The following is a 13,728-nucleotide window of genomic DNA, read 5'->3' as shown; positions in this document are numbered from 1 at the left end:
ACCGTTTGGACGATAAAACATCAACCCAACACAAAGCAGCAAGCATCATCTGTTCACGCAAGAGATGCTTTTCTTCTATAATTTAATGCACGAGATACCTTACTTGTGTTCATTCGCCGAATGGGTTCACAATTCTTTTTCCCCGCTGGGTTTTTGAATATATACTTATTTCTAACAAACAAGCAAGGGACCATCTCAATATATTTGTCATTATTTGTCCTAAACATGTTGTACTCAGAGTTATATTAGAGATAATCGATAAAATTCAACCTCAATAAAAATATGGCAGTTAGCTCCACTTTGTATCCATGGAACAAATGGAACATCCGAGGTTTCGTTCTATTAAGTCTCTTGCTTCAAATCATTCTCATTCTATTTGCACCCCTTAGAAAGAAAACAAAAAACAATCATATCGTTTTCCTCTTGTGGTTAGCCTATTTGATAGCCGATTCAGTAGTTGTATTTGGGATCGGGCTTATCTCTCACAATGAAGGCAGTTCATGCGCTCATGTAGCTGAAGTAGATAGAGCACTTCGGGCATTTTGGGCCTCATTTCTCTTGTTACATCTCGGCGGTCCGGACACCATCACTGCATTTTCTCTCGAGGACAGTTCGCTTTGGCGACGGCACTTGCTCAATCTCACCTTCCAGGTCGGTGCTGCCATCTATGTCTTTGTGCAAATATTTCCCAGCGACAAGTCCCTGGTGCTCCCAACAATGCTGATTTTTCTTGCTGGGGTCATAAAAAAGGTGGAGAGGACACTAGCACTTAATCTCTCAAGCCTCCCAAGGCTTAGGGAACGGGTGCTCTCACAGGATGTGGCTCTTGATGATGAAAGTATCTTTGACGATGAAGATATCGTTGCCGAACTGGATGGATATTCTCATGGTGAAGAAGAAGCAAAGCTTCCCGAGAGCATTGTAGTGAAACATGCTTATTACTTCTTTCAAATCTCTAAACTCTTCCTCACAGATCTCATCTTCACATATAGACAACGTTATATAAGCAGAAGATATTTTCGCAGCGTGTCTGCGGTGGATGCGTTGAGGGTAATATCAGTCAAACTCCATTTCATTTATGAGGTGCTCCACACAAAAGCATTGACAATACGTTCCAAGTGGAGCTATGTTTTCCGCTTCATAGCCTTCATTGACGTTGTGATGGCTTTTGTCTTCTTCAATCGCTTGAAAAAGCATCAGCTCCCTAAACTCGATGTGAAAATTACGTATTTACTTCTTTTTGGAGGGATTGCTCTTGATGTGATCGCAGTGCTCATGCTCGTTTTCTCTGACTGGACTGTTGCCAAAATCCAGTGGCACAAAACAGGATCATCTAAACTAAATTCATTTCTCTACCGCCTACTATCCACTGCAGATGACCTACGGAAGCCCCGATTCGCCAAATGTGAAGCAGAGCCTGACAACAAGGTTACTTATGCGGTCTTAGATACTCCATTATTAATTCGAAGGTGGTCAGAATCTATTTGTGCTTGCAACCTTTTATCTGAGAGTTTAAAGAAGAGTCCGCGGAAGATGTATAAGCACGGCTGGCAATGGGGAAACATCGCCTTTTCTAATATCTGCAGCTTTCCATTTTATATGGCTGATAAAACCATCTCTTGTTTCCATCAAGCTGTTATTTCAATCGCTGGAGGCTGTGGTCTGATGACAATGGATGGAAAAAGATCGGTGATTGCGAATATGAGGTACGTCTCAACGAATCCATTTATTTTGAAGTTATGGATTTTTATCTTTGAGGAGCTGAGACGTAAATCCATCTACACACTTGATCCGGATTGGAGTCCGGAGATCGGTTGGAGTGAGAGAGATTGGACGACGGTGAATAAAAATCTTTGGATTTACCGACATAATGAGCTGGAAATTGATGACTGGGGGGAGGTAGAAAGGACGAAGGAGATATATGAGGCTAGAGGTAATTGGTTTCTCAGGATTCTCCAGAGTGAGGCCCGTCTTCGTAGCCTCAATGATTGTGACACGGAGGGCATACACGAGGCTACAGATAATGAGTTTCCCCAGAATAACCAGAATATCCGTGGGAGGATAACTATGCCTAGTGTCACCGATGTTAATTACTACGAGAGTGTTATATTGTGGCACCTTGCTACCGAAATCTGGTATAACAGAGAGGATCCCACACCCGGAAATGACGAAAGAAATGATAAAAGGGAATTCAGCAAGATTCTCTCCGATTATATGTGTTATCTTTTATTTAATCAGCCTAATTTGGTGTATGCTGTGGCCGGCATTGCCCAAATTAGATTGCCAGATATATTGCGGATTCTACGGAGGGACTTCCGTCCCAACAATGTGAAGGGCTTATGCAGGAGAATTTTTTCATATGTCCCAGATCTCGCTTATACGGGCGCTGAAGTAAAGGTGGGTTACTTGATCTCCGGTGGGGCCAAATTGGCCAGAGAATTAGAAGAGTTCGGGGAAGGGAAGTGGGAGGTGATGAGCGGAGTGTGGGTGGAGATGCTGTCATATGCGGCAGGTCATATTAAGGGAGAGGCACATGCGCAGGTGCTGAGTAAAGGTGGAGAGCTTCTAACCTTTGTTTGGTTGTTAATGACTCATTTTGGTTTGTTTCACAGACCTGAATGGGCCCCGTATTATATTTTGCGAATGTGTTGATTCACTATCATGATGGTGAATCATTAATCTTCTAAATCCCAAGCCTTCACTAGTGAATTTTATCATTCCGTGCGATATTATTAATTCCCTCCATTTGTATTTCTTATATCTTTAACGAATAAAATCGGTGTATATTTTTTTATCATATTTTATTACGGAAGCTATCTTTCAACAGCTACAGAATAATCAATGCATGATTTATTTCGACGTGCAATTTTATGTCTGGTGATTTCTGTTTACATGCAATCCCTGTGCTAATAAAATAACGGATGGCCTGTGCGAATATAATGAATACTGAATGATATACACAATGGATGAAGACTGCATCAAAGACATAAAAGCGAAGCAAAGAGGCGGTGTCCGGTCAAAACAAGACAGAAAAAATTATCATCATAGATACAACAATAAAAATCAGTTTCCATCGTTACAGATTTCTTCCAGCTTCACTTTCCTCTCCAATTATCATGTTTTATCAGCAACTAGATTCAATAAATTTTTATAAGACAACCAGTCCGATTAATTATTCTTAATTTCATTTAGCGAGTTACATGATTATATTCTCGCCCTCGAGAAAGTAGCTCAATTCACCGCGGTAAAGCTAAAACTACCGGAAAGGATCGACTTTCCACAAAGTTATGCAGTCGAAGTTGGAAAAAGCTAAGTAGTTCAAGATGGAAAGATAATGTTGAAATAGGAAAAAAAAAATGTATTTTTTGTTTATTTTTGCAACGTTCCCACTTATACAATATGAATGCAACTTGCAGACGACATGGATGTTGGTAGCCTTTGGCACTCGGAAAACTCTCTTGTGGATTCTTTAAGACGCTCGGTAGAAGGAAAACTCTCCACCCACGAGCAGCTAACTCACTCGACGATTCTAGTTCCTTGACAGAACCTGACCTTTCTAAAGACTCACCGCCCTAGATACTTAGTTAATCTCTTCAGCAGTTCCAGCACGCTGCCCAAAACGAGCACCAGCTCACCTCTAATGCGTTTAGTTTCTTTAAGCTTAATCAAATGGGTGATCTCTCCAGTTCACACCACATGACCAGACTTCTCCAACTTGGAGGTCCCTCAAAGTGATCTCTTTCATTCAAGAAGGAGAGAGCTTTAAAGCCAACATATTTTCAAAGCTTTTCAAGCTGGACAAGATTGATCTTGGCGGGTTGACTTTATCAAGGTTAGAATCCACCAGAAAAGATGGAAGTTGCGTGCAGGATTGCAGGTCTAGTACAGACGAAGTTGGTTTTTAGAAGAGAAAGCGAACCTAACTGGGGGCACAGTTATATTCCTAAAATACAACGTAATTTCTTTCTATTTAGACAATCTCCCAATCCACCATAGGTCACAAGTCTGCACTAACTTTAATCCTTATGTATAACCAGTGCCAGCTTGTTGAATCAATTCCAACAAATTTGTCAGATTTGAGAGGTTAGGAACCAGCTGCAACATTGTAAATACATCAAACTCATGGAAAGCTCTAACAACTCTTTGATCACACGCTATACTAAGTTCGAATTTTCAAGGCAAGGAAGCAGATTCATCGTACCTGGCAAACTGACAGTTCCTGTACGCCATAAATTTAGGAATCTCAACAAGACAATATCCCGAGTTCGGCAGGGATTTTGACCTCTAACACAGGACGACTATAGGCATGTAGCTCTTCCAAATATTCCAACATTCCAATATTACTAGGAAACTCCCATCGGTTTCCAAGTATTGACAATTCCAACACATGGAATGATTTTAACTTTCTGATGGAATAGAAAGTATCCTAAAGTTGGTGAAAGAAAGACGAGTACTCCAGCTTCACCAGCCCTTCAATAGACTCCAGAAGTTCGGTGACTGGCGTGTGTGATATGCTGATAGTTGACAAAACAGTTTAGTCCACTAAAAAGCAATGGATCACCGTGCTCCATACATAAGACTCTGTTCAATGATGCTAACTTACCAAATTAGTCGAGGAGTTTCTTCTCCAAAAAACATCCCTTTAAAGAGAAGCGCTTAAGATTCACCAGCCCTCCACTTTCTTCAGGCAACTCTTTAGACGCCAGCAACTTTCAATACCCAAGTCAGTCGAGCACTTCAGTTTTCCCGTTGAGCAGTCAATTTCCATCAAACTTGAGAGCAACCAGAAAAGTTTGGGGTTTTAGTCATGCCAGAACAGTTTTTCATCGTCAGAACTTACAATCTGCAAAACAGAACAATGAATTGTAGAAGTGAAATATCATCTATAGAGGATCATATAACTGAAGGAAAGAAAAATATATACATACTAGAAGATAATAAACAACTAAAAAAAAAAAAAAAAAAAAAAAAACGCTACAGGATGAGACAATTAGGCTTCAAGTAAACTCATAAAATACCTTAAGTTTGCTCCATGCTTCATTCTTTAATGTATACTGGCCACCCAAAAATCTGGTTGAGGAAAAGCCCAAGAAAACCATCTTGAGTTTGAAAGTCAATGGCTGAAATCCCCAACAAAAATTCCTCTGTCCAATTTAAGGAACCTTAGTTGTCCAAATTTATACATATTTCCAACAGTAAAATGGAATCTTGGAAAACTATGTGAGGCTAGATGGAGTGCTTGCACATTTTGTTTCCTCTGTGACAGTAAAAACTATTCTGTCCACATTTCGTTTCCTCTGTCCACATTTCACAGAGAAGAAGAAACGACTCAAAAGAAAGATACTTAGTAAAAAAAAATGTGTTGATCGTTGTTGTTTTGCTTATTTCCAGGATCTGTTAGAGCTTTTTGATGGACAATTTCTCTTCCAAGATCTCTTAGTTGGTCATCCATCCAGGACACCTCGTCATTTTGAACCTTTATTGAGGATATGCTTCTTGATACCCATTCTCGTCAATGAAAAAGTAAGCAATATCTACAAAAACATTTGTCATCAGTCAGTACTTGAGGCGTCAAACTGATCTCCAACTTTCCTGCAGTATCCTCGTGAGGAACTTCACTGAATTTATCATCTCTTTTCATATCTCCTTCCTTTTCCAACAAAGGAACAAACCTAACACTTCAAGAGCCAAAGAAAGTCTTCCAGTCATGAAGACAACGTCTCTTGAAAGGATGTGGCAGTCATGTAAAGTAGTGTCTCTCTCGAAGGCATACTTGCTGGAAAGCCACAGTCAATGATCAAAACTCTTTCCTCCATTTCGTAATCTAGAACGACTCACATTAATTCTTTATTGTGCAAGACTTTTTATTCCTAGTCATAATAACTTTAGAACCTGAACCACAAGGTACACTTGCCGACTAACTTCTGGACTTATTCACTCTTGTCTACCTCATCAAGAACAATAAGGACCTTCTTTTTGTGGAGTGTTTCTCCAATCCTCTGCTCTCCATAATCAACATCATCAATGTTGTTCGCTGCAGAAGATTTACAATATCTGATGATAACCTTTTTTGCAACTTGATTATTCCTTCATTTTTTGATGACTTTTTCTTGGATATATTCAAGGAAACTATTGCACATTCCAAAATGAGGCGATAGTTGATTGAAAATGACTTTGGCAAGAGTTGTTTTTCCTATGCCTCCCATTCCACGAACTATGGCCAGCCAGAAACCACTTGCTTTGATATCTAAGAACTATCCCATATCTGCCACTTCATCATCCATTACGACTAAATGCTCAGTTACAGACTTGTGTATTGTCTTCGGCTTATTCAAAACCACCCCAACGACAAGTTTGATCAGTCCTCTTTGGCTGTCACAATTAATTGCAAACCAGTTTTAGTGGGAAAAGATCATTATACATCCGTTCATGTTTGTACTCGCTTTATTTACTTTTCCTTTTCCAAATTTACTTTTCCTTTTCCAAGTAAAAGACCAGGGATTAAAAAAAGAAAAAAGAAAAAAGGTTAAAACAGCAGAAACTAAGCAAAACACGAAAACGTCACATGTACTAAACAATAGAAATCCTGATTACTACAATTTTTTTTTTCTGACGGGTAAAGCTGCTTATCAAGAACATGTGTTCTATGAAAAAGAAAAAGTGAGGAGCTCACCCATCATCCTTTATCAGATTCATCTCTTTAATTCATCGACTTCTTGAAGAGCCTTTCGACAAGCCTCAACCTCAAGAATACTCAACTACCTCAAGAATACTCAACTTCTACTCTTGCTCCAATTTCAATAAGGCATCACAGTAGAATGGAGTTTTAAATTTGACATCCTTGGGTTCCACATGATAGAAAATGGGAAGAATCTCTTTCAACCCCTCCAATTTAGAAGTTCGTTGCACCATGCCTTTGAGCTTGCAGAGGCATCAATGGCTAGAAGCTATGTAGATGATGCAATTCTCTATCGCACAGGGAAGTTTTCTTTCATTTTTTTTGCCAGCTTGGAATTCATCGTTGTCTCTAAAAACACAAAAGCCGACGTCCACCAAGCCATGGTAGAGGCAATTGGTGAATCCATGGCAAGAGTCTGATCTTCTGAAGCTCAAAAACACTTGGTACTCGCCTCCAAACACATCCGTCGCTACTCATTCCAGACTCTAAAAGTTTGCAGAGATCAGCCTCCAAGTGCATCATAAGTCATCACTGCTTATTGTTTGTTTGGCAGCTTGAGTTATATACTGTCTTTCTAATATTTTCCATGTTAGCAACTGGTGAAGATATTCCCTTAACTATACGTAATAATACTACTCAAAGTGGTTTTGTTAAGTAGATTACTTTAGATAAAGCTACCTTGGATCATAAGAGAGTAGGAGAAGGCAGGAAAGCAAAGATTTGGCAGGCCAACTTGATTATCTACTCTTCCAGTGTATCACAGTGCAGATACCACACACTAAGGTGGAAGATAACGGCAGAACATGATTCTGTCAAGATGAACCCTGAAGACAACAAAATACATAAGACACTACACAATAGCCAATACACTGAAAGAGAAAGGGTCACAAAAGCAGAACACTTAAGTCTTGCATTATATACTAAAAAAGGGACATATAATACAGTTCTTTTTCAAATGGCCAAGTTGCTTGGACCATATGTCCAAACTTTGGAAGTAAATATGGGCCTTATATGAATAAAAAAACGTCAAGCGACGAGAACCCAATTGCCAGTCTTATAATGAGTTGAAATCAGGCAGAGTCCCACATTGACCAGGAGCACAAGCACCTCAGTTTATATTGTCCAAGCAGGATGGTCAAGATTGTTATTTTCGAGATATTCTATACAGGTGGCGTGAATTCTGGATGCACTATTTCAATATCTCCATTTTACTGTTCTCATTCCATCTAAAAAGATTCCAGCTATAGGTGCCGTGTGCAAGGAGGAATGGTACGGACGGATCTTGCATTGCGTTGCGACATGATCCAACTATTGGGAAAGAACAAAATGGTTGCTCTCGCTGAAGTTGTTTTCTCAGGACTTCTGAAAGAAGGGGTTGAACCTGACTCAAGGGCTTATGCCGAGAGGATTGGAACATATCTAAGGGTGGACATGATTGAAAAGGGAATGCAGACTTATGAGAAGACGAAAAGCAGCTGGTTGTACCTCAAACGAATTTACCCTGATGATTCTGATAAGAAATCTAGAGAAGGCCGGAGAAAAAGATCTGGTGGAGTTTGTGAAGAGAGATTGTGTTGAATATTTGGACTCTCCTGAGAAGTTCCTAGAAGAAGTTTGAAAGAAATACGTAGGATTTCACTCTTCCATGCTCATTCTAGCATTATGTTCTCTATATGCCTTTCTTTCTGCATGGGCTTCTCTCTGATCCTTCCTGTCTTCAGCAGCTCTGGGATTATCTTTTGATGTAAGTGCTCATGTCTCTTGGATGTTGTCTGGAGATGAATTTCCTTTAACGCCTGTCATCATTGCTCAAAAATGAATGTTTGATGCAACATGAACTAGAGCTTTATACTCTTGGCTTGTTTAAGTAGGAGTTTTGGACATACTACCCCTAACAGCAGTACTTTCTGGTCGGTGGTCCAATTTGTTTTTTGCTTTCTTTGAGAGATGTTTTGCTTCCGTGCATGTTCTACATTTATACTAAGAATGCATTCCTTCTTTTCATCAATGATTGGTTATAACAAATTATTGGGATGTATGACGCAATTTTGTTGTTTGAGTCCAATGTTCCATTCACTAATGAAAACTTCCTGTGGCTGAGAGAAGTATTATTGCATCGACTCTAGCTTTTACCATCCTTTCGCTTTCTTGATGCTTGAACTTTACTTTTGACATATCTTCACTTGAAACTTGGCCTCTTGAAGATGAAGTTCTTAACTTCTGTTCTTTTTCTTTTACAGCCAAAGAGGAGATCGTTTGATCTTGTTTGAGGACTTACAGCCGTGCGAGCATTGGGCAGCTAGAAGTTCTGCTCCTAGTTGTAGTGATAACTCTAGAACCTGAAGCACAAGGTTAACTTGTTGAAAAACTTCTGGACTTGCTTACTCTTTTCCACATCATCGAAGACCTTTTTGCAGAGTGTTTCTTCAATCCTGTGCTCTCCATAATCAACGTCATCAATGCTGTTCGCCGTAGAAGAACTTATAATATTGACTTTTTTTGTAACGTGACCATTTCTTCATCTCTTGATAACTTTTTCTTGGATGTCTAGTCACTTCATCTCTTAATAACATTTTCTTGGATGTCTTCAAGGAACTACTGCACATTTCAAAGCGAAGTAACAGTTGATTCAAGATGATTTTAGCCAGAGTTATCTTGCCTACACCCCCATTTCTTCATTTAAATTTTTATTAGATGTCTTCAAAGAAACTACGGCACATTCGAAAGTGAGATGATAGTTGATTGAAGACAACCTTTGGCAATTATGACCAGCCGCACACCACTTGTTTCGATTGGTCAGATCTGCTACTCCATTATTCATTTCGACCAAATGTTCAGTCACGGACTAATGTATTATCTTCAGCTTATTCAATACCACCCCAATAACCAGTTTGATTAGCCCTCCTTGGCTGTCACAGTTAATTGTAAATCGATTTAAGTAGGAAAAATATCATAATACATCCGTTCATATTAAATACAAAATGCGAAAACCACAAGACTAGACATGTAAACATGAGGTCCCGATGTAGTACTAGGTTAAAATATCCACTGCATCATTAGTTTTACAAACTTGGCTCGTGTTTGACTAGATGGCCCTATAGCTAAAGGTCTTTAAATTAACCTGTCAATGCAGAAAAAAGTAAAGCTTTCATTCGAAGACTTTGAGTAACTTGAGGCGAGGGTTGAAATCATTCCCAAGAGTCGAGACACCGGATAGCGATCAGTGCATGAATAAGTTATATTGGCATGTAGAGGGAAAGTGGAAGCAACAGATGAAGATAAGAGGTACAAATGAAACTGGACGTTGTTATGAAAAAACATGCTTTCACTTGCTAATTTACTCCCAAAGCTCTAAGCTGGTAAGAAATAGGCTCCAGTTCCTGTTGGAAGCAAATGACATGACATAAAGTAGACAGACATCTTGCTCGTTGAAGACATGACATTAATAAGAAAAACCATGACACTCCATCAATGGATTTATTTATAGAGTTAAAAAGAGAATCCTTCCATAACATAGATGTCCATAAAAGTTATAAGATTTAAAAAAAGAAAAGATGAAATTTCAAAGATTCTTCTATATGAAGCTAAAAGTTAGATGTTAACTGTAGCTTACCAAAGAATTGTAGAAGAGACGTGAAAAGCATGACTAAAAAAATTGCAAGTCAAATTAAGCAGAACTCACGCTTTGACTCCTTTTATTGATCCTTTAGAAGCCCTTCCAGGATCATCCTCAGATATCTTGCATAGCTTCCCATGCATGATACATTCTTGCTCGTTGAAGACATGACATTAATAAGAAAAACCATGACACTCCATCAATGGATTTATTTATAGAGTTAAAAAGAGAATCCTTCCATAACATAGATGTCCATAAAAGTTATAAGATTTAAAAAAAGAAAAGATGAAATTTCAAAGATTCTTCTATATGAAGCTAAAAGTTAGATGTTAACTGTAGCTTACCAAAGAATTGTAGAAGAGACGTGAAAAGCATGACTAAAAAAATTGCAAGTCAAATTAAGCAGAACTCACGCTTTGACTCCTTTTATTGATCCTTTAGAAGCCCTTCCAGGATCATCCTCAGATATCTTGCATAGCTTCCCATGCATGATACATTCATACTTGTCAGCAATGGATTTCCTATTACCCTGATAATGGTTTTCACCGGTCAGAGACTCAAAGCTATTATAAGAGTATGAAATGCCCAAAAAAAAAAAAAAAAAAAAAAGTACGAAAAACTAGGGGGGGGAGAGAGAGAGAGAGAGAGAATTCTGAGTTGAGAGGATATCATCTCTATAGTTCAGTTCAAAATGCTAAAAATTAGTCCTCCAGAAAAGACCCAAAGTTTAAAGGAATTAAATTGCTGGCTTTCTAGCAAATGACATTTAACTACTAACAATACTAGATTGGAGAATCCAAAGACAGCAAGAGATATACATTTCTATAGTTCAAAATGCTAACCACTGGTTACGGCAAAACCAACTTGATGGGTTCAGAAAAGAGAAAATTTTCCTCTTTGTTATCTACAACAATTTTGGAGCATTCAGACCTCCAAGCGGATTGCTGATTCTACTCAAAACAGCTCAGGCTTAAAATTGAGAGAGCATAGAGAAAAGGTGACCCATGATATAGACAAGCATCAAGTTATGGAGAGACAAAAGAACGACAATCTACTGCCATTAAAATAGGCGACAGATTGTGAACAAAAGCAGGAAGATCTTACCAGGGTATTATTTCCTGTGTCAGGTGTTCCATCCCAATTTGATTTAGTAGGTAACGCCATGGTGAACTTTCGTCCTTCTTTCAATGGGTATATTTCGGTATTCACATCCAGATGCATGAACATGTCAAAGCCTTTGCTTCGTGCTTCAGTCCAAGTTACTAAAGAAAGAAAGTAAACCGTAAGTAAGAAATATATACAAAATAATGTAGCTGAAGACGGCAGGAACCACATAACTTGACTACTTAACTTCACTAGGGCACACCAGAAACCATAATCCATGGATTAAAAAAGATTGTTTGCACATCAAAAGAAAATTCCTATCTTAGGCACCTCACAGAATGAGAATCCTAAGGATGTCCGCCAAATTTCACAATTGCCTATGTAAGGAAAGGAGTAAAATTCTTCTTCCATTCACTGGTCCCTAATTCCAATACGCTTCCATTGTTTTACTGAATGATTAGATTTAAAACTCAAGTTATTTCAAACAACTAGAAACTTCTTCCAACGCAATAAATGAATTCAGTAGGTGCATGTCATGTCCCATATAGCTCATTCTCCGCCTAATTCATCCCCAGTCAATTCTTAAAGCAGCAACGAGTTCAACTTAAGTTAGCCCAGCATATAACAATCAGCACACAAGAAAGTAAACATGCCCCAGGTAGCAACACCCTTTGTTTAGGGTATTCTAATACTCCCCTTCCCAAATGCCACCATCATTCTTTCAAGTTTGGAGTGACCAGAAGACATTGTGAAAGCTCTTTAAGCGATCTCTCCCCTTCACATTTTTCCTTTTTTTTTATCCCTTCCGGCGTCACATTTTTTGGTCACAAGGTGTTCGCACGCAACAAGAGCCACACCAACATTTGACCAACCTAGGGCAATGAGACTTCAAGATTAAGGAGTCTCAAAAGAAGCGACAACTACTCCATACTTAGCTCCATAACCGCGAAACAGCAAAGGACCAATAGCTAGATTTCGCAAACCACAAACCAACTGGAGAAAAAAGAAGAACATTCCACGCAACGAATCTCTCAACAAGCACAAACACAACCGATACAAACGAACCAACTCTCCTGTTTGCTAGGTCCCATGAACAGGCTCAACAGTAAATTGGCGTCTGCGCGAAAGATGAATGAAAAACGGAAGAAAAATAACAGTTTTTTGACGAACCCATAACGAGAAAATTAGCAGAGAAGAAGCAAACGAGCAACGGAAAAAGCATGGGCATACCTTTGTCGAACTTATTGCCGTCGGGGGTCGAGCCTCTCGACATTGAAGACATCATCGAGAAGCATCATCTTTCACCTATCAAGAACCCGAATTGAGGTTTATAGCCAACATAAGATTCACACACGAAAGAACGAGAGAGAGAGAGGAAAGCGAGCCATACCAGAGCAGACACATCAAAACGTTTCGACTGGTGCGAAGTGACGCGGAGAAGGCCGGGGATACGAGGAGACGAGAAGAGGGCTTACTTTTCCCCTTATTATTTTGTATTTACTATTTTTTTATCGGGTATTTTGTATTTACTGAATAATCAATTGTGTTGGTTCTTAATTTTTTTTTCTTTTGCTAGTATTATTACTGTCATATTCTTAACGCCATTTTTCTTTAAATATAAATTATAATAACTTTTCCTTGAGGAGCATAAGTTCTCTTTCTATTAATATAATATGGTATGTTGTGCTAGATTTTAGTAAAAGCTTAATTATAATTGGTCCAGTGCTTTTCAATCTAACTAAATTATGTTCACGTACTTGCACTCTTGAGGGGAAAAGAATAATTTTACTTCTACCAAAAAATAATGTTTATGTGAGCATATCAACATAAGAAAGATCATTATTAATAGAGTAAGGGTGTGCATGATAAAATTTTTGTTTCTCAATTTATCTGTTTCTCTATTCCCGAAATAAGTTTGGAACAGAAATTCGTTTGATAATATAATTATATTTTGAAACAGATTTCTATTCCAAAATTAGAGAAATCGAAGAAATCAAAAGCTGAAATTTTTAATTTCTCGGTTTCTGAAATAGAAATAGAAATTTTTTTCTTTTCTCCATTTGGGCATTCTTCTTTGTTCATGGGCTTTTCTCCATTTGGGCATCCTTCTTCGTCGCTCATCTCGTCGCCACCATCCTCAGACCGTCCAATTTGCTCCGGTCGTCCCGTCGGACTCGCCTCCTCCGTCCGCGTCCCCGTTCGGATTTGGATTGCGCCTTCCTTCCTCTCCGATTCGAGGTCTCCCCCCCCTCTCTCTCTCTGCGCGATTTGTTTGTTATGTTTTTCTTGTTTCTTGGCCGTTCTTGCGCCGAGCTCAATCGATGCGTGC

The 13,728-nt window shown here is 38.9% G+C and overlaps 1 protein-coding gene and 1 pseudogene across 1 annotated transcript; one reads left to right on the top strand and one right to left on the bottom strand.

Moving 5' to 3' along the window:
- Nucleotides 1–252: 252 nt before the first annotated feature.
- Nucleotides 253–2,776, top strand: LOC120290214. The gene is made up of 2 exons (XM_039306017.1): nt 253–651; nt 751–2,776. The coding sequence occupies exons 1-2, from the start codon at nt 283–285 to the stop codon at nt 2,650–2,652; spliced, it is 2,271 nt and encodes a 756-aa protein (XP_039161951.1). The 5' UTR covers nt 253–282; the 3' UTR covers nt 2,653–2,776.
- Nucleotides 2,777–9,589: 6,813 nt separating this feature from the next.
- On the bottom strand, nt 9,590–12,777 carry LOC120290222 (annotated as a pseudogene).
- Between the last annotated feature and the right edge of the window lie 951 nt (nt 12,778–13,728).

This window comes from Eucalyptus grandis, chromosome 1 (assembly GCF_016545825.1).
Source record: "Eucalyptus grandis isolate ANBG69807.140 chromosome 1, ASM1654582v1, whole genome shotgun sequence".
Lineage (NCBI taxonomy): Eukaryota > Viridiplantae > Streptophyta > Magnoliopsida > Myrtales > Myrtaceae > Eucalyptus > Eucalyptus grandis.
This window is presented reverse-complemented; position numbering and strand designations above follow the sequence as displayed.